The following is a 26,612-nucleotide window of genomic DNA, read 5'->3' as shown; positions in this document are numbered from 1 at the left end:
AGTCCATAGCACCTTCTGCATAATGATTAGAGGTCAGCACTGGAAGTTCACGTGAAAAGATCTTAAATACTTAATGTCACTTATAGGTACCCTTCTCAACAAAGCAATGAATGGGTTTTTAGATCATCTCCCCTATCATGCAAGCCCACAGTATATTTATATCATACAGTGTTTTCCAAGATAGACACCCAGAGAATCTTCACCAGGAAAACCCCAGAAGCCAGCTGCAAAATGACTCAACTTAGCTGCCTGAGAAAGGAGGTTGAAGAAAACACTACTGAGAAGAGGCAGTAAGCTGTAAAGTTCTTGGATTTCAGAAAGGTAACTTTTGAGAGACTTGTTAGCTGAGCTTACACTGTATGGAGACACAGATATCATCTACAGCTTTAGAGATTTCCTTACTCCCTGAAGTGCCTTCATTGTTTCTACTGCTCTTAGTCCTTGCCAGCCTGGGAAAAAAAAATGAGAACCAGGGAATCAGCTAGGCTCTCGTCTGGGTATTTGACTAGCTCATGTCCTGGTTCCCTTTATGGCCCAGATAAAATCATAGCATGGCCTAGTCTGGCCGAAAGAGGAGCGCCTTCCCACCTGTGCACGGCAGTGTACCACCCAGCCGCGAGGGTGAGGTTGATGACAACGTCTACTGGAATCATGTCTGCCACCGCTTCGTTATTGGCAATGACGGTTCGCAGGATCCCTTTACCCGCCTGCATGATAAAGGAAAAGAGTCATTGACAGCAAGGCCATGGTAAGATTTCTTCACCTTCGAGTGAGGACAGACCTTCACTTTAGCACTTTCCGAGCCTGGCACTTGCTGCAGAACATTGTTTTGTTTCTGTGAAAACAAGCATGAATCTCACGTGGATCCCTCTGTTCTGTGTTTTCAGGAGAGGTTTAAACACACCTTCCACTTCTCCAAATTTTTATCTGTTAAGTACAAAAAGACAGTCAAAATGTGCCCTTGCCATGACAATGTTGCTGCCCAATGTAAAACACAGCTCAGTAAATGATGAGTGAAAATACAAAGTACTGAGAACCAAGATTTATGAGCAGTCAAGTCTTATCCTTGGTGCAGCCTGGCAGAAAGATTTAGATAGAGGCGACCATGTGAACTTCCCCACATGACTCCAGCAGTTCTCTTAAACCTGTGCCCTGCAATTAACCTCTGCTGCCCTATTTCAGAACTGTGGTTCTGCTTAGGCATGAAAATCCTAACTTGCAACATCACTATGAGTTCTTTTGTTTTTAGTACTCTCTTTGCAGGGGGAAAAAAAACAAGCAATAAAAAAGAACCAAAGCAGCCAAGCAAGCTCAACTGTGAATTTTCAACTGCTGTAAACAGGTGCCCACTAGAGACTATGGTCTGATCAACAACTGCCTTTTCCTAAGTGCCCTAAATGACTTTTTGAAGTGAGGTTTAAAAATGGAAAGTCTGATGGATGTGCTGTAAACATACTTTTACTCAGAGCAGAATGTGATTGTCATACACAATTAAACCATAATTAAATAATAATAATTAAATACTGTGTATTTAATAAGCACTTCAGGTTTAAATGTTGTAAATTATGTCCTACATTGAAAATGGTTTGGTATTTCTTTATCGGGTATGGCTTGACTTCTATTTTTGTAGTTGCTGACTTTATTCTCTTAGGTGAAGTAGAAGCAACTCTAGCTGAACTCTCTGAGATCACTTGACAATTTGAGTCTGACATTTTTAGACAGCATCCCAGCTGAAGAGCTCTGGGGCCAGTCACTACCCAGAACATGAACTAAACCATGGTTCTGCCTGAAAGCAGCTGATCATTGCCTTGCAGGGAAGAAGGTCTTTACACGTAATATGGAACAGTGAGACAAAATGCCTCAATTACAGCCCAGCAGAAATGTCTATTGTTTTTCAGTCAACAAACAACACTTCTCCCCACAGCAGCTGGAGCAACTGTAGCTGAAAGAAAAACAATTAAGAGCATCAAAAAACCCTCCAATTCCCGTTTTTTAATGGATATTTAAAGAAATATATTTATTCATGGAACAAAATGATCAGACTCAAATATGCAGTAGCTACTGAGGAAGAATCTTTGCAAGTGTCGGAGTTCAGATTCTGCCTGGATGAACCCCAAGATACCTGAACCAAAACCGAATTTGGGGATTGTTTTCCATAAAGGATAAGCTTGGCTTAGAAGTTGTGAGTATTTTAGTATTGGGAGACTTTAAGAAATATACTACTTCTCCTCTGCTTTCTCCAGCCTTAATTAAGGCTAATAAAGCTACTTGACTAATAAATATGCTTTCTTTCAAATACAGTTGACCCAGAGAGCTGTTTATAATCAAACATGTTCCAGAGAAACAAACTCATAACTCAGACATTTGTGGGTTAGTTTTTGAACTGCCACACAGAAATTACCATTAGGCCATATCCAAGCACGTTAATTTAAAACACGTATGTTTTTTCTCTTCCGAAGATGAAAGTCTCTTGGACTTGGTAATAATAAGTATCTTTCACCTCCAGAAAACTAGCACCAGTCCAAGTAAGTTTGGTAGCAACTGGGAGGTGGTGCCAGACAAATACTGTCTGCTGCATTCAGGGAAGCTAGGAATTTCTGCTTTGAAGAACAGAAAACTGATAGTTACTTGCATCAGTGGTAAAGGTGAAAATTATAAAATATATGCAAGCTCCTGTGCAAGTCTGTAAAGTGGACATTTTGAAAAAAAGACTGTGATGCATAACAAAATTTCCAAATACTTAGTCATTAGGTGTTTTTCACTTGTTGACAGTTAAGAAGAAAAAAAGAAAGAAAAATGGAGAGAAAAAAAGTGCTTTTTACATGACAAAAGATGTGATTGGCATGTTTTTATATGGCTGAAAGCATTTAGACTTTGGCCTGTGTTTCATAATGTACTGACCTGTGATCCATGTATGACAACTAGCTGCTGTAATTTATTACTTAGGTAACTTACTCACAGGGAATAAAAAGCAATGCAATGGAACCTTTTTTCATAACATCTTTCTTGCAAACTGTAACTCTGGACATATTTTTGTCACAGAGAGAAATTTTTAATGCTCAAGAATAATCATAAAAAAAAATCAAAACTCACAGACACTGCTACAAAACTTAGAGCTTGTCCCATGAAAATGTAAAGAGTCGATCTGGAAACTTAAAATTAACTGCAAAATTTCTCTTTCCTGTGGTGATGGCAAGATGTGAAAGAACACAGAGAACAGCACAAGATGCTTGAGGCTAATGCAAAGAGGTGCAGGACAAGCTTTATGAGCACATTTGTCATTGAGTAAAAGGTTGGAAGATAAAAATTATTTTAAATAAACTGTGAGAAGAATAGGTAATAAGACTTCGTGAGCATAAATTATGTGTTTGGAGGCTTTTGAACATCTGTGAAATTTATAACTGGGGTTTCCAATAAAAGCATTAGCTTGGATATACCTACTAATTTACCTAGACCTACGGATTCCAGAGGTAACTGTTACAGCTTCTATTTATACTTCACTTAAGGTACACGTGAGCTTTTTTAATATGGTAACATTTGAATTGTACTCTGCTTGTCTATGATTGCAGACTACTAATCTTGTTATACACTGTAGCAGGCTGATTGGTATAGTTTTACAAAGAAATCAGGTTGGACAAAACATGCATGAACAAAAATATCTGTCCATAGATACACAGCATAATACACTGACAAATAGGGTTAAAGCAGTGATTATAGTTCAGAAATAAATATAAACGAGGAGAAAGAGTACGGAATGTTACTGTTTGCAAATGTTAAATTGCAATTAATGATTTCATTTCACAGTAAATGTTTTTCTCAAGATACTCAGTTATCTTATGGGTTTGTTCCTTACTATTTTGCTCAGTAATTATTTACACCAGTACTAAACAAGAATATAATGAATCATCCATGTGACTGGAGGAGTCTGAATGGATAGTTACACACTGAATGCATAGTTATACTATTGGATGTATTCTGCACAGGGAAATTACTGTACAGGGCAATGGAGAATGAGATCCAGAATACTTATTATTGTAGAGTAGTCATAAACTATAGCAGTGGGCATAGAAAAAATACATATAAAGATAAATGAAATTATAAATAATACTGTCTTGTATTTGTATTACAGTAATCCAGCCAGGAAAATTAAATTCTGTTATAAGATCCAAGCTGTGACATCTGGGCATTACTGCTCATTTCAGGAATGAATCTTTTGTCCTTTCTGTGAAAATTTCCCCAGATTTGCCCAAAGCCCTGAAAACTGCAATTCATATTTAGTAAGCAGAGATTTCTTGAAGGGTGGTTGTGACATTTTCCGATGACTGGACGCACAATGAGCACACTTCATCCCCATAGAGCTGTTACATCGTTAACTAGACAAGCACTGCCAGGACTCCACAGAGCAAGTGTATACGCTCCATCCCAGGGTCCTGAGCAGGACTTCCTCCAATATTGTGTTCCTGGTTGCCTTCTTCATCCAGCCACCAGAATAATTCTCACTCCTGAGACCTAAGTGGTCTCCTGAAAGGTAGGGAACCTTTGGGAAAACTATGGTGCGATTTAATTAAAGACTATAATGTAATGCTCACGGAGCAGAGTGTAGACAGGGTTTTAAACACTGTCTTAATTCTAGTATCCTGAGATTTTTAAAGGGATGTTCATTTGCAGCATGAGTACTCTTTCAGTGTCTTTTTTTTGAATGAAGCATAAACAGACAGTCTGTCAGGTGCCACAGGCATATAGATGTATGACAAATGTGTGATGTATCTTTCTACCAGATTCAGAAAACTGCTATGATCCTTTTTTTCCACGCAGTGTCTGAGTGGGGCTTAAATGGTGACTCTAGAGTTACTCTGTAGTAGCTCTTAACTCCCCTCTAACTGGATTTTAAATAGCTATTAATTAATTAATATATTAATTAATTAATTTAATTTTAATTTAAAATTAAAAATTTTAAACACCTACCGCAACAAAGATTCCACTTGTCCCATTGAAGCTGTCAATCCAACCCTGCAAAAAAGAAAAAAACATTACTATTTCTTTCAACTATATATTGCTTACACAGGCTCCACAATGGTGAATGAGTTATAATGCCATGGTATAGATGAAGAAGCAAACAGACAACAGTTAAGAAGGATGCCAGCCTATCTGGGACATTTGCCAGAAAACAAACCAGTACAAAGTATGTAATTGATTTTAAACAGCGGATACCTTGTATGACACCTCATATTGTCTGCAATTTACTCATCCACAATGGAGTCAAATTTTGTTTTAGGAACAACCTGTTTCCTTTAGGAAAATAACTTTCCTACATGAATAAATGCTGGCTTTAAAACACTATGCTGTCTTGGTGCCGTCGCATTTGCTGAAAACAGTGGTATATATCTGTTGTATATAGTGTGGTATATATCCACTGACATACATTGCACAGATGTCACTGATTTGATTACTCCAGCTATTTTCTACAGCAAGGAAGAGAAGAGTACCGATCTTGACTTTTGTATCCCATCCAACTTCAGGTCAGGGAAGCTGCCTCTTGCGGGAGCTGGAGTTAAAAGCAATGATGAGCAGGCTGACCTGAAACAGCTTTATGACCCCGAACATAATTTGCTCTGTCTTTCCAATAGCCTCAGCTATATCTCAGACATCTTTGGTATGTTTCAAGTCACACAAAAGGCAAAGGTGACTTTATGTTGCCTTTCCAGTTTGGCTGCAGTGCTAGGGCATATTATTGCTACTAGTATATTTAGCCTATCAAATTATTTTAGTCCAAAAGTACAGCTGCATTTAATCCCACAGATGACACATTTGTATCTGCAACAGTACTATACGAGTGTGAAACCAGTGAATTCAACAATTTAGCAATATAAGACAAAGATATTAGGCAACTGCATGTGACATTATCAAAAGATTATAAACACTGTGTGAGGTCTAGGCTGCTCCTCAGTACCTCATTAATAGCTTGACTAGAAGGCTTGCTGTTCTGTGCTGACACAACTCCTCTCTACCTTTCCCACTTGCTTTCCTATAAACTGGGGCCGCTGTTTCTCAGGCGAACCCTGCTGCAAGTAAGGCCAGCCTCTTGGAAGTACAGCAACTGCAACTCTATCAAAGGGCTCTCAGCAGGGAACTGCTACGGAAAGAAGAGCAATCATGCTTACTGGGAAAGGCTCATGCCAGCTAGCTCCCACAATGGATGGCCTGATGATAGCAATGTTCAGGTTTCCTTTCTCTTGCTGAATCAGGTATTCTGACAAGGCTTTGGTGTAGGTATAGGTGTTGGGCCAGTCCCCAAGCAGCTTGGGTGTAATGTCTTGAATGATAGATTCATCCAACCACCTGAGGAGGGCAAAAAGGAGGATATCAGTATCATCAGTCACACACACACACACACACACACACACACACACACACAGAGAGAGAGAGAGAGAGAGAGAGAAAGAGAGAGAGAGAGAGAGAGAGAGAGAGGGGACTGAGGCAAAAACAACAACAACAAAAAGAGCAGTGAGATAGGAATCCTCCTCAGAAATAAAGGATGAGCAACTCAAAGCCATTTTAGACAATGCAAGGAGTGACTGATTTGGATTTGGCTGGAACAGCTCTATGGGAGAAAGGTTACTTTTTTCCTGAAGTGCAAAATAACTCCCAGTGAGCTCCACAGGATGATGGCTAGCTTGATTACAGGTATCTATGCTATCTTACTGTAAGGGAGATCTCTTCAGTGTCTTATGCTTCACTGCAATCTACAGCACAGATAAGCTATGGTCTACAGTTAGTCTGACAGAGCTTTCCAACCTTTCACTCCTGCTCCCTCATCCTTAGCCAAAACAGCCTCTACATACTCCCAAGTGCCTTTCCAGAAGATTCTTAGTAACCTTGAGTTACCAAACTGAGTAGCATTACAAAAGTTTCAAAAGCTAAAACTAGTTACCACAGTGATATTTCAGTTGCACCAATTAGAAAGACCCTTGCAAGAACACTTTCTGCACAGAGTGTCTCCAGACCCTGCCAGTTTTCAGGTACATAATGATACAAAATTCTGGCTGGTTCTACTTTAATCAGACAAACAGCGCGGCTTAGGAGAGGTCTGTGCAGTGTTCTTGTTTCTTTCTGAGAAAGGGCCTTGTGCACTTACTTGCCCATCTGTAGAAAGAATTGAGGAACGATGGTTTTGCTCATGCAAGGAAAGCTGGTTTTGTTTGGGTGCTATGCACGGCGTCTAAGAAATATAAGAACGATATTCCTTTCTGCTGATTTTCTACTAGCTTGCTCCCATAGAAAATTAAAAAACTATCAGTGTCAGCTGCTAAGAAAAGATTGAGTCTTTTTTTTAAGGTGTGCAAGTATCTAATCCATGTTGATACCCATTAGAAGTAGGTACCTATATAACTTTAAAAATGTGACCCTCACCGCTATGGTGCTGCAGTGAGGGTGTAAAGCTCAAAGTCTGCCCTGGCAAACCAGCAATACTTCAATGGTCCTGCCAGCACTTAGGACTGAAGAAAGGGAACTGGCTATACTTCCAGAGCCCTTGCACACTGCTGCCAATCCAGGACAGGCTTTCAGCAGTCTGAAGTTACACTGCTGAATCAAGGATTAACTCCTTATAATCCAATTTGTAAGTAAGTCAATGGACTTACAGGTCAGACTGAATAGGTTTGTTCTTCTCAGGGATATTCCAAGGATACTGTTTCCTGTGAATCCTCAGTTCACCCCCCCACCCCATCCTGAATTTTAGAAACAGGTCAAGGGCAGGAGGAAAGGAATACGGTGGAGACTGTCAGAGTTTCAGAACTACTTGATGAAATCAACTGAAATGTGCAAACAGCTGGTGGCTCAGGTGCACATTGCTTCTCCAATGTTTCTGACTAGAGGCAGCTGGAAATATTTCGCCAAAAAAGTTGTATGAGAAAACGCTGATTCACTGAAACTCACAAGTGTTCCACAGGGAAAAGTCGATTTCAATGAAACTCATGGTTTCCAAACTAGTTAAAAAAGAATCTGAGAATTTTTAGTGTATAGAAATTGAAATTTAAAATTAATTAAAAATAGCTTTATTCAGAGAAAAATAATTTTCTTTGCAACATGAGACCCATGTTTCAGAAACAAGGCAAAAAAGCGTTTGTGTAAATCACAAAGTTGAATGATGTAGAGGTAAGTCAGGCGTTTGGGCAGTTATGGAACTCAACCGCCACAGTTTCACAGCTAAAATGCCATTAATTAACAACCCATCAAAAGGAGATGTCTATTTCTGTGGAGCCTGGACAAAGACTACGTTCATTTGGGAATTCAGATTTAAGTGCATGCAAGTTTTTTTTTCCTCCTCTTTCTTTTTTTTAATAGCTCACAAGTTAGTGTTTCTTGCAAAGCAAAGAGGAGTGTAGAACTACAAGTAAAAGAAATTCCTCCTTCCCCTCATCCTTCCAGACAGGCCTCTGTTGATGTTTCAGTAGTCATCAAGAGGACCATGCTCCAGACTCAAGGGTACCATGCTACCAGGTGATCTGAGCTACCAGTATTACCATCATAGAAGCACTGAACTGACAATTCAGCAAGGTAAAGTTTCTACTCCTCTACATTTTCTGTAACCTACTCTGAGGATTTTTCAAATGCTAAATCATAAAGCAACTGCTCTTGTTCACTGCTGCCACTGTCCTGTAGGAATGAGATGCAAATTACACAGTTAGTAACCCCCTTCTTCCATCACATATATGGACTAAATGATTTTATCCCAGGAAAACATAATTTTCTGTGTTTACACTTTGCATTAATAAGACACACTCTTTTCTATAAATGATGACTGACCTTCTACATTTTCTGTAATAATATAGCCAGTTCTGCTGAAGCCCACACTTCACTGTGTGCCGTGTTCCTTATCTCAGCACACCCTTCAAAGCTGATTTCCCTCAGCTTTAGATTAAGCCAAACCTTGCTTAATGTGACAGATTATGTGTTCCCTCTCTCAGCCTGGCAGCACTTAGAAGTGCAACTTTTGCTTTACACCGATTAAGCTGAAGGCTTTAGTTGCAGGTAAGAATCAAAACACTTGAAAGCAGAGAGAAATCAGGAGGAAAAAACAGAGAGAAAGAAACAGCTGGGAATTCTACATGGGATTTCAACTGAGTAAAGAATCATAAGTATATATATCAATTGCATGGCCAAATGAACCATTAAATGCATCTGTTATTTAGCCTGGTTGTGAGATCACACCTTTTAATGCATTTGCAGAAATTCTTCTTTTCTACTTGAAGAGTTTTGTGATGCATTAGCCCTTTAAAAATACACACTAACAGCATCTGAAGCCAGGCAAACAGGTGCACAGCAGAACACACATGCCTGCACAGCCCATTCCAGTTTTGTCAGCCCTGGTTCATATCTGAGAGAAAGTTTCAAACAGCAGATGCAGCATGTAAGGTAGATGGCAGCCTTAGTTTTAGATTTATAGACAAACACTTTAAGACAAGTGTTGTTTGCTGTACAAATGAAAGTTTTCACAGCTGACTGGTGCAAAACATGACCTATATTCCCCCCCCCCCCCTTTTTGAAAAAGTCTTTATATTTCTTTTCACACTTATTTTTTTTTGCCCTTTTGGAAGGGAACATTTTCATATCTGTTAATCTTCTTTCTCTGAAACCTTCTGTCCCCAAATATCCCCATATTGTTTTTTCCACTTACCTGGTGAATAGAGGGTCCATCTTTCCATCCTGCCAATCCTGCTTTGTCTTCCTTTCTCTCCAAGTAATCCTCTGCCTTTCACATTCTCTCTGTTTTTTCTGCCCCATTCTGTCTTTGTCTCTTCCTTACCTTTCCTTCCTCACGTCCTATGCACTTTCTCCTTCCTGCTCCCCCTCTGCAGCTCCTTGCATCTCCCTTGTCCAGTCCTTAAAATCGCCAGAACATTTTCCAACCCAAACTCCTTTCCTGACCCTGAAGACAGTGATTTTCAGCACAGCCCACCTGAAGGCAATGGTTGCCTTTGCTGTGAGCAATTAAAACACTGTAAAGAAACAGGTGCCAATCTAGCAGAGGGCATGATGTGACTTCCATCTCATTAAAAGTACCAGAAGGACACAGGAAAAACTAAAACAAATTGAAAAAGCATGCAAAAAGCAAAAAAAAAGATCAAATTATTTGACTAAGAAAAAACAACCAAACATACTGCCAAGATAAACACACTGAAGAACATTTCTGAAAGTCCATCCTCTGTCACTCAACCTTTCCCTTATGCTTCATTCTTTCTGCTGCACATGCAAATTATGACATATGAAATCTTCATGTCTTATATGAAACAACAGAATTTGCTATGTCTGGGGTAGCCAAGCACTTCTGCGTGCTTCCGATTAGCATTCAGTTCTTTGCTAAACTCTCTTTATCTGAGTCATCAGCACTAATCATTTCTAAATTTGCAGATGATGCTAAGCTCTTTTGGACAATGAAATGTAATATTGATTGTGATGAACTCTAAGGGACATCATTTGCCAGTGGGCAAAAGGATGGCAGATGAGCTTCATTGTAGATACATGTAAGGTAATGCATTTAGGGGAAAAATAGTCTAAACTTGGCTTAAAGGTTGCTGAACTCAGAACTGGTAGTTACAACTCAATAAGAGATCTTGGAATCATGGCAGACAGGTCTCTGAAACCAGCAGTTCAACATGTAGCAGCAGAGGAAAAAAAAGGCAATGAAATGTTGAGCATCACCAACAAGGGCACTGAGAACATGAAAAGAGTGTCATTTTGGGCTATTTACAACCTTGGATACTGCATGAAATTCTGCCTGGCCCCTGCATCTCAGGGAGGGAGTGGAGTTAAGAAAGTCCAAGAGGGAGGGCAACTAAAATGATAATGGAAACAGAACAGTGGGCTTACGAGGAGAGAAAAAAAGGGCTAGGACTCTTCAATCTGGAGAAGAGAAGATACAGGGTTGACACAAAATAGAGATTTACAGAATTGCAGAGGCAGTGAACAGAGCAAATGCAGAACTGTTACCAGACCACGCAAAGTGAGAACTGCATGGCATTCAATGAAACTATCAGGCTGGCAGTTTGAAATGGATAAAAGAAAGTTTGTCTTTATGCAGCAGCTAGGTAACTTCTGGAACTTGCTGCCACAGGAGGTTGCAGAGGCAGACAGTATCAGAAAGTTCAAAAAGGGATTAAAAACATTCATGGACAACAGTTTCAAAAATGACTGCAAAAAGAACAGGACATAACACCCTCATACAACAGCGCTGGTTGCTGGGAGACTGCAAGGAGAATGGATTGCAAAAAGTTTCCAGGCTTGTGTATCTCCCATTGCCACTGCTGAGGGCAGGATATTGGGCCAGGCAGGCTGTCATTCTAATGCAGTAGGGTATTTCTTTTGTTTTTTCATGCTGCACTTGCTGAGTGAAGCAACAAGTCCCTTACAGTATGTGAGGAGGGAAGAGACTTAAGAAAGACTTAAGACTCTTCTGGCTACAGATAAATGACAGATGACTACTAGATGAAAGGAAATATATCCAAGAATATGGGCTACTGGAAAAATTCAAAAAGAAAGCACTGGTGTAGCTCTAAGACAGTGAAAGGATTTCTTTTGGAAAACAGGTCACAGAAATATCCCATTAGCCCATTGTTCTCCTAGTAGATATTAATTCTTCTCATCTCCTATCATCCTAGATCAAGAAGAAATAACTCATACCAGCTCTTTGGGTTACTACTTCAAAGGTTAGCTGCTGATATCACACAAGTGGAATACTATTAGAAAAGCAAATAGAAACAAAGCTACAGCTCTTGGAAAATTTAGTTCTTCTAAGAGGAAGATTTCCTTGGGGCCTTTGTCAGCAGATTTTTTTAATTCTCTCTAATTATTCTGCATTTCAGTAAATTCAATTAAACAAGCCTCTTTGCTGTTCCACCAAGGCCTGAATACTCCCACTGAACAGTGGTTGTGTGAAGACAGTTCAGTCATGGAAATGCAACAATTAGGGGGTGAAGTCAGCAGTTCCAGCTGCAGCCCTTAAAGGGTGAGCATCTCTTGGCAAGCTTTTCTAAAACTTTTCAAGCTTTTTCTAAGATAGCTTATTTCTGTTTCATCATCATGTAATTGTCGTTTGATTCTTGCAGAATTGTTGTAACAAGTGGAATCAATGTTGGGAAGCTGGAGAGATAAAGAAGTAAATATAAGGGATATGAAAAATTTCACTCCTTACTAAGGTAGCAACAGAACTGAGTCTTACAGAACAAAATAACACAGCTCCAATCCTGACAGCAAATACACTCGTGTATAATTTACTATGGGCTGACTAAATATTGGACTCAAAAAAATCACAAAATCACTGGTCGTGTGGAAAAAATTAGCGGTAGCTGGTATCACAGGGTTATTATATATGATTTATGTTATTTTCTAATTCTTTTGTGTTTGGAAAAAATATTATTACGCTCGACCAAATGATTATCAAATATGCCTTCAGCAGTTCTCCAGATAAAAAGGCTCCAAAACAGAGTCTCTATTTCTTCTCTTTTTAGAAAACTTCAGTAAAGCTAGTTTCAAGAGAAAATCCAGATATGCCATACTTACTGGATGAAATTACTTGGGAAGTAGGCCTCAGAACAACCAAGAATGAAAGCTCTCTTATCTTGGCCTGCCTCTCATCATGGCCAGCATTTCTTGCTGGTGTGTGTGCGCGCAGACATGGCAATAAAACAGTAACAGTAAGTATGAAAGGAAATTGCACAGTAGAGATTATGTGAACAATTCAGCCAGAAGTCATCCGCAAAATGAGGCAAAACTAATGTCAGAAGAAGCTATGCTGTTCCCACTTACTCTACTAAATCGAAGAGCTTCTTGGGCTCAGCAGGGGGCGGGTAAATGACTTCATCTATACGTTTCCGTACACAGTTTGCATAGGCGGTGGAAATGTGGATGAATGCCTCAAGCTTCTGCATCTGCTGGGCCAGCTCTAGAAGTCGCTGCGTCCCCATCGCATTCAGCTGCAGGGCATGTCTAAAGATGGCAGTGGAAAGAAACAAAATGCATTTCAGTGGAAATATCAAAGCTGAGTGTTAATACAAACCCCTGACAACTTCCTTACAAAGAATGAAAAGGCAAGTAAGGGAAGGGAAGAAGTCACACCAGAGAGGAAATCTTCAATGAAATGCAAGGGCAAAAACAGTTTTCAGAACAGTGATACTAGATCCACTCTTCTGGCCACAGAACACAACTAGGATATTTTTACTCAGTTCAAAGGATTGGAGGTAACATTTTGCTAAAATCTCTAAATCTAGAAGTATGCCCTTACTGGCATATTTGCTATCCTCTTCTGGAACAAATACTTCCAACACGTTCAACCACTGTGGCATTATATAGTCCCCATTTGACAGTCTCCTTAAGGGACCCCTACTAATTCAAATACACATGTGGTTTCAGAAAGCAGCAAAGGGACCCTGAGCTCAGAAATACAGATTCATATTGCAAGGAGCTACAAAAGAGAGGAAAGTTTAAATTCCTAAGGAATGGAGAAGAGGACTGATAAGCAGGTAAGGAAAAGAGTCCTGGTTAGCAAGGCTGACCTTGAAGCACCCAGCATAGCTATAAGATGTTCTAGGTATTATCTGCAATGGCACTCAGTGAACAGAGGTTCAACTTCATTGCATGCTTTGCATTGGAAGAAAGACACTTTCTTCTCTGCAAAGAAAAGGCTAAGGAAGCTGCAATCTGTTCAGTCCAGAAGTAGAATCTTTCAACAACATACTCAAGATTATTAAGAATGCTATCTTGTACAGTGTATGCTAAAGAAATCAGTTACACCAGTGTAGATGTCATGATCTGAAGAGAAATTGTAATTAGTCCAGATAAATGAAAACAGAATCTAAGAGTATGCTTAGTGTTTGGATCACAAGCTCTAAAGCTAGAGACTTTCATTTTTTTAGTATGCTTCGACTGAGGAATAGCATTTTCTTTTATTTTATAGATTTCTATTTCCTCCTCATTTGTCTCTCTTGCAGGATGAATATTTCTATTTTAGTTTCCCCTCATATGAAAGTTACTCCTCTGTATATATCTCTATTCCATCGCATCCCCTCTTAGATGGGGTGAACATAGCTGCACTCAGAATATGGGCACTGCTTTTCTCCTGAGACATTCTGAGTTCCTTCAGACTTCCAGGGAAATATTATCTGACCCCTGTGATTTGTTATTCTTTGTTTTTTGTATTTATATTAAAAACTGCATCTACTAACATTCCATTATAACACAGTTTCTTAGATTTCTGCCCCCAAGAGTTCCATCTGGAGAATTCCCCAAGTGCACTGCACACTGGTGTCAACAATTCATCTAGTTTCTCTATTACTGATTTTCCTGTATCTTCATAGCACTGCTTCTACACCTCACCTGTCTAATGACTCTACAGATTCTGTGGCAGGCTTTAGACTTCTGGTATGTTTAAAAAATATTATTAGTTTTTGTGTCTTTAGTAAGATGTTGCTCAAAATTTTTTTGGAGCTGCAATATTATGCTTTCACATTTAACTTGCTAGAATTTTTGTTCTTATGATGTACTTTACCATTCAAACACAAATTATCTTTTGAAGGGTGGAGCCTTTAATCTAACAAGTTCTTATACTTTGCTGTTTTATCATACTCAATTTTCGCTGTTCCATTAAAGAGACTCTGATAGATAACATGTAGCCAGCCTTTAAACAGACTCCATGCTGCCTGCAAGCAGATGACCATTTTAACTGTTTTTTTTTAAATTCCTTCTAGCAATCTTCCTTATTTTAAATGTAGCTTCCCTTTGATGTCACTGTGGTGTATCTTTATAGTGTACTTGTCCCTATATTGATTTAAGAACTTTTATGGTTACTAACGCAGTGCAGTGCTTTGCTTGTTGTATTTTGAGCCAGATTCTATACACAAGTCCAGATTAAATCAAGAGCTGGTCCTCTTCTTGTGGGTTCTCTAATTAGTTGTTGCAAGAAGGAATTATTTAAGGTGGACACAGCAGATATCTATTCAACCTACCCAGGAGCAAATGAAGATTGTCATTAATAACTGTGCGTTTTTCAAAAATTGTCAAGATCTGGCAATCGAGATCATCCACTTTGGTTTGTAGGTATTTAGCATTTGCATAAAAGTGCTTACACATATGGTCTTGGTTTAGTTGCTTATTTAGTTGATATTCTTTCTTATCAGAATGCCTGCCTGGACAGGCACTTCTCAAGGGAGTTCCCTCAGAAATTGAACATTTATTTTACACAGTTAACGATACTCAGTCTTGGGTATTTTAAAAACTGTGGCAGTCTATTTGCCTAAAGAGTATCTCATTTCCCTCTTCAGCTGCTTAGAGTGACAAAGGCCATTAAGACAGGCTTTAGAGTCAGACATAACATAATTCCACTTCAAGCTGTCTCTGGCTAGTTCTGCCAAAACACTTCCTTCTTGACCTTAAGCACACTCTTTCCTTTCTCAGTTTTAGGTCATGCTTTACTCTTAGTACATTACAACCCAAGCCTGCAGTACTTCCTTCTGCTCCCATGTAACTCTGCCAAAATACTTCACTTTTGATGTACATATGCGCATGACATTTTCAGAGCACTTACACTGCATATTCAATCCAGAACCACATGCAGTATGAAAACCTGAATGGAGAATTATTACTGCAGCCATACATGAGGTGCTCTGAATAACATATTCTGGACTATCTTAGTGCAATCTACTGAGCAACCGAATGGTGCTTAGCAAATACAGAAAGCAGAGAAAGGGGGACATACTTCAGTGGTTCATCAAAACGAACTGTTGCTGCACAGTGGAAGACAATATTGACCCGGGTCAGAAGCTCCTCCTCATCCTCAGCACTGATGGCCAGCTTGGGTTGAGTGAGTTCAGCATTAATAGGCTTAATCTTCTCATGGAAATTAGGGCAATCTTCACGGACTCTGTCAAAGACCTTGAAGCACAAACAAACAGAGATCAAGTACAGAATTAGGCTACCGAGATCACTCTGATCAGCAGCCGGTCTGATTATATCAGTCAACAAAATTAGCATGAAAGAGAATGACTGGTACCTTCAGAGAGGACAGACAGGTGAAATGATAAAATATTTAATCCACTTATCCTCTCCCGTGGCAAAACCTCACAGAGGAAACAGAACAGAAATAAAGGAGGTGATGCATTGCCCTGAAAAAACGAGTCAGATGCTTCTCTACACCCCTCATCTTCTGCGTGAGGGCAGGCACCAAAATTCCTGTATCTCCACACCTCCTACATCCTCTTCCTATTTGCCCTTGGTGGCTGCTTACAGGACCACAAAGGAAGGAAAAGAGCAAGAGGGCAGAGTATGGAGTGGGAAAGTTTGTGAAGCATCAGGCTCCACAATTTTTTGGTTAGAGGAGGAGAACAGGGTGCATTCTGGCTCCTCTTCCTTTGCTGCCACTTGCTGATTGTCTCTCTTCGCTCATGTAAGATGAGTCCTATGGGTAACCATCTCTGAGACAGAAATATGGGGAATCTCAACAACCTATACTAGTAACATTGCTGACCACCACCTGCAATTTTGTATGACTGGACAAGTGCACAGCTAACTGCCCTCTCAACTGCTCTTGCCATCCTATTTTTCTATGACTATGATTCATTGCCCTTTCCAATACAAGTTTTCTACCCAGCCTTTTGCAGAATAACAAGACTGTGCAACCATATATTAAAAATTCCCCTACTTTCCCATCTATTGCTCTGTCTGACGACTTGTTCAAAACTAGTATTTAGCATTCTGCTTTGCCCAGGAGCCGAGATAGCAGGTACCCTGAATAACAACACAAATATGCACAGTCCTTCTGAAAGGAAAAGCAAATCAGTATTGTCATCACTTGGAAAGTGCTTATGGAAAAACAGCAGTTTCCTCAGTCCCTTCTACTCCCATTATCTCAGCCATCTACCAGAAGTGGGTAGCACGGGCAGCTCAGAGTCACCGATACCAGTATAGCAGAGGGATCCGGGCTCGGTTCCGCCCTGGGCCATGAAAGCAGGCAGCTACAAGTTCCCCATGGAAAAAATTTATTTTGCAAATCTCACAGGCAAAGGCGAGGAAGCTTGAATTTCAATGTAAGAGCAGAAATTGTCAGACAAATTAAATCTATGTTAAAAGAAAAAGGCATATGAAAGATTAAATTGAAACTCACAGCAAACATCCTCTTGTTTGACTAATCAATACCTGATAATCAAATCTACTTAAACCTCCATGTTCTAGGGAATAAATGATGAGAACAAGATCAAACTTTCCCATTATGCAGCACATTGTGTACTTGACCTTACCACATATTTTTCTTCCACACACTGCTGTAAGTCCTTCATAAACCTGAAACTTGAGCACATTAACAGAAGTTTGGAGGTGATAACGTCATTTCATTTATCTTTGTTGTACCTAACTACATGCATATTTGTTGAGAAAGGTAGTCTAGGGCAGAGAATAGACTTCTGCACAGAGAAAGCTATTCATGGACAAAGATTTTGGTAGGAGTCAAGTGGACTGTCGGAACTCAGTTCCTAATACTTATGTTCAGAACTGTGTACTAGCAGCATTATTATCTTTAAAAATCTTGTCTTCTGACAAGAGAATGCTAGAGTGATGGTCCAAATATGCATCATATGTTAGATCACACATAAGCATAAGAGCAAACCCTGATGAGACACAAAATAGAAAGCTCTCTCAGAGGACAATATAAGATCAAGATTTTGATCACTTGCAATCTTTTAAGAATTTTTAGAACAATTCTGCATTTGTTTGTTATATTGCAAAAAGAATGTAAAACTCTATCCAATGAGAACTATCTTATTTTATACGTGTTTTGCCTTAGCATAAATAATGCAAAGGCAGAGAAAGAATGAATCAGCCTTTTCTCCATTTCAGTCACTGTATATAAAAATAGAAGAGTAATATTTCTCCAGTGCCAACCTGGCTTGAATTTGGACAGTTATATTCTGCCTATATCTCACCTCCTCCTCAAATTCCAGCTGTAGATAATATCCCCTTCACTTTCTGTGTGTACTGCTAGGTATTGCTACTGCATGCCACTAGACAGCTATAGTTTTTCACCCCCTCTGAAGATTCATTGCATTTCTCTGAAGGAGGAAGGCACTTTCTAAATGCATGCTCGCAAATCAGCAAAATGTTAGGAGTCAGCAAAATGTTAGGGATCACAAAAGCTTTAGGTTCATCATTAAATCAGAGTACAGGAGCAGCTGTTTCATCAAAGCCTGCTGCCTCTTTTATGGATTCTGAAGATTTCAGACTTGTCAGCATTTTATGGGAAGGTGCATGAAGTTTTGAAGCAAAAAAAGCCATTTATTCTGTGTTATTTCCTGTAGTTGGAGAAGTGCCTAACATATATACTGATGCTGCTTAGCCTACGGTTAAACAATAATTGCATATCTAAATCTGATTACCTCAGTCACAGCTGATAAATATCTGAAAAATCCACAATAACTGCATGAGGTCTTAGGACTATTCCATCTTTTCTTTTTGGAGGCTACCTTCCAAAAGAGAATAGATTTAGTGCACAGAAGTTGGCTGGCATGCTGTACTGCTGAAACCATGATAAAACACTGGTCGAGTCAGGACACTCCAAAAATGATACATTTTTTACCATAGGAGTATAGTCGGAAGAAAGGAAAAGATGTTCATTTTCAAGTTGATAAACAATATCCAGAATTATGTAGACTGAGGGAAATCAATAATGATGTATCATGCTTCCAGTGTCTTTTTGAGCATCCTAATGCATTCCAGCAGCAACACTGTTCCCTTGGCTAAAATGAAATGAAGGAACCTATCAGCTGCTATTCCCTCTTTAATCCTCAAAAAAGTATTCATGTTCTGCATAGGCTTTGTGCTGGCCCTTAGTTGAGAATTTCACTCCAAAACTTGCTGATTTTTTCTTATTTTATAATCAGGTAATTCCCACTTACAATAATAACCTGATCTCTATGACTTCATTTTACAATGTCAAGCACTCATGAAAACAGCACTTCTAGAAATTACCACTAATATTATATTTGTTTGAGTGAGTTTGATGGGCATCTTTCCCCATTCCTGCCCACTTAAGCTCTGACCGCCCTCTCCAAAGGACATCTATAATTCTCTCTGTTCTTGCCTTGAAGTGTGTAACAGGTCAGAGAGATTCCTGCCCCTCAGTTTTTCAGTCAGAAATTTTTATATGCAAGAAAGATACAAAAACTTCAAGGAAATAGCAAATTACACATCTACGGAAGAGCACAGCTGAAAAAAAAAAAAAAAAAAAGAATCACTGAACAATGTAAAATGCCAAAGGTTTTACTTCTTACTCAGGCTGCATTGTCAGTGAAAAAATATGTCAAATAATGAAAAGTCAAATGTCTAAAACATGGCCTGCTTTGAAAGGGACTTGCTTGAGTTTGGTAAGACCAGTATCTTATAACAGCTTTTTAAAGAAGCCTGGGTAGCTTTTTCTTTTTGAACACATCAGTCTTTAGCACTAAAAAACCGAATTACTGTAACAGGCTCTATACAGGATAGCACTTGCTTGAGAAATGCGGGTGGGACAGAAAGCAGTTTTCCTGTGTGCTTAGTAATGTTACCCGATACTATTGCTTGTGCTATGTGCCCTGATGGGAAGTGCTGGATAAAAATGCTCTGGCCCACCAATGCAAGCGGTGGTGAAGACGGGCTACCGCTCTTAATGGTGCTATCAACAGAGTCTGTAACTCACTGTAGCTCCCTTCTGCAGCAAGCGGTCTCTCCTGCTCCAGCACTGGCAGCTTGTACAGCAGCTCTGGTATCCCAGCCCTTAGCTGAATGGCTGGGGTAACACTCACCACTGTCCCTCTGCATGTCCATGACCACTCCTGTTGGCACTGATAGCTATTTTCAGTGAGGCTATTTAAAGCTACGTTTGTGCTTACTCACTTTACTGAATCAGGGCCAAACAGTTTGGTGACTGACCCAGAAAGCATGAAGTTTTGGAGTGTAGCCTGGAAAGGTAACCTTCTGCTGTGGTATAACAACAGCAATCAGTTTGGGCATCCAAATTATGATATTTTAACTAGGTGTTGCCAGCATTTTTTTGCAAAACCAATACAAAATGGACTTCTCTGGCTGGGGTACAACGGGGCCAAGTCTGTTTAATAGATGTTGGAATATTAGGCTTCTCTAAGAAGATTAGCAGAGGACGTTAACTTCTATTGTAGTATGCATATTTCAAGGCGCTACTGTATGAGAACACCTAAAATGGAAGAAATACAGAGAATTCCCACAAACTTCATCAAAAGGCTGGCCAAAGCATCTCATATATGAGGAAATGATTGAGACAGTTCAGCTAAAACAACAGTAACAAAAAACTTTCCATCCTTTCAGAGGTATAACAAAAAAGAAATGGATGGGATTGCTTAGCATAATTCAGGAAAATATAAACTGGAATTGGTTCTGTAAAGGAAATAAAAGTAATTTATTCCAAGTATAATATAGGCCAAGGGGTAAAACATCACAGCAGCAAATCCTTTACAGAAGATGGTGTCCATTAGTGTGTGGAATAATTTCAGAAAGAAAGCATTTGAAATCCCCTTTTCTGAACAATGTATTGGTGTACAAGTGCTAGGGAACAGTCTATATATAGATATATAGAATAACTCCCTGATTTGTGTATTCCTCTGTGATTTCAACAGCAGCATCATAAATGCACAAAAGTGACCAACACAAATCTAAACTACTGAAAGTACCAAAATCATGAAAATAGCTCTGTAAAAGCCAGCCTGATCTCTGCAGTTTATTTCTGACAAGAGAGTTTGTCAAATACATCCCCGTTGTGTTTTCTGCTGATAAACCCCTCCAACACAGTCTTGAAGAAATGTAGAAGAAATGAAGAAAACACAACCACTTTTAGAATTGCCATTGTAGCAAATCTATAAAATAACTGGGCAGCTTCTTGGCCTAAAGTAATTATCCTGCAATTAATTTTTAGCCTGGTACACTCCCAACAATAAGCATCAGAATTCCTCAGCCAAGAAATGTGTGAAAATGCAGCTCAGGCAGTGTTAATCAGGATAGTCAGTCCCTTTTTCCCTTGTGAACTCTCTGCCTCGTTTCCTCTTCAGAAAATTGCTTTTAAGCATGGTTCTTCTCAAGGCAAATAAAACATAATTCATCTAATCAGTTCGAAAGCATGTACCAGAGTGTCCCTCATTATAGGAAAACAAACAGCTTGTGCTTCAATCTAGTGTTATTGCTTTCTCTTGAGCAAAGCTAATGTAGTGGAAATTCAGTACTCCTGACAAACATCTAGTAAACAAAACAGCTGATTATTTAAAGATAATGACAACAGAAACAGAGAGATCACAGACAATAAATTTCCATCTAGGTCAGCTAAGGCTAATATGTACAGCCAGCTGCTTAGGATGTGGTCTTAAATGGCCAATTTCCTTGAAATTTGGCTGCTGACAAAGCCTGCTGCTTTTTTTTTTGCAAGAATACTCAGGTTACTGTGTCGGTTACTCTGGAACACAAAAAGGAGCTCTTTCAAAGAGGGGCATTGTAGACATGAGTATTAAGGACCTGACAGACATGGGAAAGCTTTCTGTGGTCTACAACGCCATCATACAGGTGAGTGGACAAGCCACTGACAGAATATGGAGCCTTATTACACTCATCACCGACTAGTCTTGTGCCCCTGTATGATATTTAGAAATACATTGCTATCACAATTTGATGGTATGGTTGACACTTAAAACAAGGGACAAATTTGAGTGCAGGGAAGGGGGATGATAACACTTCAAACTTTCTTTATAGGAACAGTTTAACATATTTCTTCTCATTCATTTTCCACAACTGTTTGCCTTCTCAACGCTATGCCCCAATGTGACAGGGAGAAAGGTGAGAGGGGAGTCAGTTGCCAAAGCAGGCCAGGAACAGCTAGCTATGACCAGAGTCCCATCCATTTCCCCTTCCTCAACTCCTGCCACATAGAATTCACAACTGAGCACTACGAGAATCAATTTATGTAATTGAAAATGTTAATAAGTACAAAGTCATCCAGACATAGGATCTAGATCTGCTTCTCCATACTCATTGCCTTAATAACAATTCTTTGAAGCTTCACTACTAGACCTTGCTTGGGCACCAAGAAACAGCATTTGCTGAGTCTCCAAAGACTAAATAGCCAGAAGCAGAGGCTGTGGCAAACACAGATGCCTGATTCTCAGAGACATTAAAAAAATGACCAAGATGCTTCTCATTTTGAAGTACTTAAAAATCAGATTGCTTTTTAGGAGTCTATGGAGATAGGAGGACTTAAAAATAGCAGCTAGACTCTAAGGTTTTTCCCCTCTGAAAATATAAGATGTAGGTGCATAGTCATGCAATTTGTACAGAGTAAGGGTTTCAGGAAGGGGGGGGTCACATGCAGGCAACAGCTGCAAAGAATGCTTTCAGATATGACTCCCTTGCACACTGACCATTAGTAGGGAGTGTGTCTCTCCCTCTAGCGCATAAGCCCTTCAGTCTGTGATGGGACAGGCCAGACTCAGCTATCTGCATACACAGATTTTTTCTCACCAGATTAGATCACAGAGAAGGAAAGAAGACACAGCACAGCCCTGCAAATGAGTGAGATGTAGTCCTGGCTGCAGAGAAGTCATTCTCAGTGACTTCACTCTCAGTTTCACAGGACTGAATGATGTGAAAAAGAGGCAGCCACCCCAGACTAAATTTAACATGATGACCTCCTCAGCCAGCTGCAAAACAGCTGACCCAATACAAACACAACCAGCTGATGGCATAGCATAGCAGTACTTGTTTGTACAAACGGTCATGTCCTCAGGAGGCTAAAACTGTTTGAGCCCCACAGATGTGGCCAGTGGTCTGGCCATGAGCATCGCTGTGTGTTAGACCACACATGAACTTACAGTGGCACTTTACAGTGAAGACTGAATGCTGACGAAAACTCACTGAGGGATCCGCATGACTAGAGGCACTCAGGCAACCTTTTCACAGCCAAATCCTCACCATCTGCTATGACGCTACTAAAAAGGATAGCCAGGTACACTGGCCATTGCGCAGATACAGTTGAGGCAGGTAGCATGTTACCTGTACTAATACATAATAGTGGTATGCAATCCAAGATTTTGTTTCAAGAACGACTTTATGGATGCATCTGGGCCCTACTGCACCTGTAGATACATCCAGGAGAGATTCAGACAGTCTTTGAACCTGACACCCCTCCAAAGAGCTCTTCCAAAGAGATCATTGCTGCAGTTGTGGCAGCCTAAGGTGGGCATCTGGCAATTCCATATATACTTCTTTAAGACCCTGACTTCATTCTTTCCTCTTCCTGATGCATAAAAGAGAGAATGCTCTCAGGAAGACAGTCACGGTTAATGTGGGCACCAATGTTAAACTCAGTGAAAATTGGAAAGGAAAAAAATTCCTATAATGTCACACAGAACAGAAGTTGAACAAATCAAGACATGTGCATCAAACAGTTAATGCTACTCAAATACAAAGAGATTGTCGCACACATTGTGGTGAGATGACATTGAAGCCTAGAGAGCTGAAAATCTGGGAAATGTGTAAGTTGAGCAGTAAGCATGCTAGAAGATTCTGGGTCATGAGGAACTGGCAGTCAGGCAATGGGAAGGGCCTTGTGGTGAAGTACCGCCACTTGAGAGGGGCAATGATTTTTGTACTCATACCTATACCTGTAAATTAAGCAGTGCCAGGTTATATTCTGGGCATCAAATCTTAATCATCTGTACTGTTTCACTGTTAGAATGGTGTCAGCACAGTTTTGGCCTGAACCAACTATCAGAAAAATGAACAAGTCCCTGGGAAGAGTTTGGGAGTCAGCTTGGGACAGGGGCTTTTCCCAACAGGTAGCCCACAGGTGGCCACAGTGTTCTGGAAGATAAGAAAGTGTAATGGCATGAGTGCAAGCCATTTCCTGCCAGCCACTCCAGAGTGCCTGAAAATGGTCCCAAGAACATTCAGTATATAGATCTTGCCAAATAGCACAATCATTTAAACATAGAACTTTTGCATTAACCTAGGACAATTTCTCAATTTCATCATTTTTCTTTGGTGTGGAGAAGATGCTGGTATCTACCCCCATGTGCTGAATCATAAACAGTGGCATTGCTTTTGTCTGCAGATGCTGCATGGAGGCCAGCTTCTTAAGAAAGCTGATCCAAAGAGCTCAAGCTCCATAGTCTTCAAGTTGCAGTCTGCAGAGCTGCTTCCCTAAATCTAAATCTCAAGGGATCATTAGCTTGAACAGGGTGTATAATACAGCTCATTGAGTTTCAGTTTGTTGCTTCTGTAATCAAGTCTGGTAAGAATACTTCAGCCTTCTCATCTATTCCACCTACATTTTTATGTTGTGTTCTTCATAGCAATAATTTCAATCAGTGTAATTTTTTGATGAGTGCTTAAAAAAACCCACTAAACCCATGTACCTCCGCCTGTCAAATATCTGCTTCAGCTCCTCCTTTCTTTCCTTGCTGTCACTTGAATGATAATCATATTTTATATTCTCATAGCAAGTTTATATGCAGCACAGACCCTAGGTAACCTGGAAAATTACTGGATGATGATCAGAAGGCAATGCAGGTTATGAGTCCAACAGAAACTACAGAAACACTACAGGAAGAGAAGTCACTTGTGAAGAAGAGACTAAGTCTAGTGAAGAAGAAAGTCTAAGAAAAAAATCTAAGAAAGGATGACTTAACCACTATAAACCGACTTTCTGTAGTGTCACTATTCCAAGGAAACAAGGAAGTATAGAGTTACCAGTAATCCTTGATTTCCATCCAAGAAGCCTTCAGCTTAGGGAATTTAAAACTTCTTTAAGAAGATAGAACCATCTGTCAAAATAGAGTCCAGCTACTTACAGTGCAGAGTGGGTCTGTAAATATAGTTGTTACCAGAGACCCACTGTAATTAATGCCCTGATTATGGTCAATTCTTAGAAGAATCCATAGAAACACTTCAGAAATGGTTGCAGAATCCTACATGCAAGCCTGACAGACAGATTCACAGCTCAGAGCTTCTCTCCGACTCCAAGCTCTTTGCATGTTGTACAAAATATGGACTGCTTTCTGCATTTTAGACCTCTTTTGACAATGGTTCAATCAACTGGATCTGTCCATACTAAACAGTCTCACATTTCACCTCTTCCTTGCATGGGTATAAAATAAAAATGAAATCAGTCCCACTGAACTGTATCATATAACCCTGATGTAAAGGCAAATTTGGCCCATGAAGTTCACACTGGATTTTCGGCATGCACACTCCCTTTTCCACTAGTCTGGGTCTCACAAAACAGGAGGTGTAGGTTTGCTTCAGAATAAAGATAGCTGTTGTTAGGAGAGCAATTAATGTAAGCATGTAATAGTAACACTTTTCAGGACACTTTTCAGTAACACTTACCAGGAGCAGATGCTGCTGGCTTCCTGGTACAAAGACCAGAGTGTTACCACAGATGGCTCAGTTACACAAGTGAAAAAATTCCTCCCTATCCTGCCATAGCCCTTATACCTTTAGCTAGACCATTTTGACAGCGCTGATTGTAAGAGACAAGCCAACTGATTTTTCACACTTTGTGCAAGACTTCTCATGTTTAAGGCGGCAAAAGATGAGAATGAGTTTTGTTTGCAGCCAGGTAGATACAATAGGATTATTTTTTCTCTCTCTCTTTTTTTTTTTTTTTTGGTAAAGTAATTCAGATATTTTAACAAAGAAAAAACCACACTCACGTTTTAAAGAGGATCAAGAGAGCCATATCAAGTGTCCTGAACCCAGGCTCAATTTTTAGGCCTTACTTTGGCATCTCTCAAGAGAATGAAAAAAAGAATTGCAGGATGTTTCAGACCATTGTAAACCTGACTTAGCATCACAGGCATTCCTATCAATTGTCCCAGCTAAAGCCATACTATTAAAACTTTCTGATCAGAGACTCTATGACTCAAAACATTTTTCATCCTGACATGCAACCTTTGTTTTACTCACAAAATACCAGAAGTACCATAGATCTATTAACAGAAAAGTTATTTTTCCCTGAAGATGTATTTTCAGCTCATACTTCTTCCAATGGAGATGAAACAGGAGAACTCACATGAGCTGAAACTGCATTTATGTTTTCTGCCTGCCCTGTCCTTAGCTCCCAGAGCAAGATTTCACCACTTAATTTTATGCTTCCCAGTTCATACAAGGCAGACAAGTGAGCACTTGTGCTGATTATGTTTCAAGTGCAACAAGTCACTTGCCAATACATCGGCAGAATGAGCAACATTTTCAGCTAATGTTTGAACACCAAAAAGTTGTTTGTACACAAAAGTCTCCCCATCTGTCTGAGCAGGGATTACTGTTAATGAGCCTCTGCCCTTGGCCCCAGTCCTACAAGGTAATAAATTACGTTAATGACTTAATCTACTGGTAAAAAACCTGGGGATAAGGGAGGGGAAGCAAGAAATGTACCAAAATTACCTGTACTGAAATGCACCTCCCGCCTCACATAGTGGTTTCACAAATAAGGGTTTCCACAAAGGGCTACTTGTGTGAGGCTAACTGAGGCAAGCACAACTCATCTCTACATTAAGTCACCACTTGTTCTGTCATATTCA

General features: G+C 39.7%; 1 protein-coding gene across 7 annotated transcripts in view; it reads right to left on the bottom strand.

The window, feature by feature from the left end:
- Window positions 1–26,612, bottom strand: part of FAR2 (fatty acyl-CoA reductase 2) — a 151,041-nt gene that overhangs the window by 22,123 nt on the left and 102,306 nt on the right. For all 7 annotated transcript variants that reach the window (XM_064517503.1, XM_026102402.2, XM_026102407.2 and 4 more), the window contains 5 exons: window positions 15,749–15,924; window positions 12,805–12,984; window positions 6,162–6,339; window positions 4,966–5,010; window positions 589–707 (listed from right to left, as the gene is read on the bottom strand). In XM_064517503.1, the coding sequence (XP_064373573.1) occupies window positions 589–707; window positions 4,966–5,010; window positions 6,162–6,339; window positions 12,805–12,984; window positions 15,749–15,924 (698 nt within the window). The remainder of the gene's footprint in view (window positions 1–588; window positions 708–4,965; window positions 5,011–6,161; window positions 6,340–12,804; window positions 12,985–15,748; window positions 15,925–26,612) is intronic.

The sequence above is a fragment of the Dromaius novaehollandiae genome, chromosome 1, assembly GCF_036370855.1.
Source record: "Dromaius novaehollandiae isolate bDroNov1 chromosome 1, bDroNov1.hap1, whole genome shotgun sequence".
Lineage (NCBI taxonomy): Eukaryota > Metazoa > Chordata > Aves > Casuariiformes > Dromaiidae > Dromaius > Dromaius novaehollandiae.
This window is presented reverse-complemented; position numbering and strand designations above follow the sequence as displayed.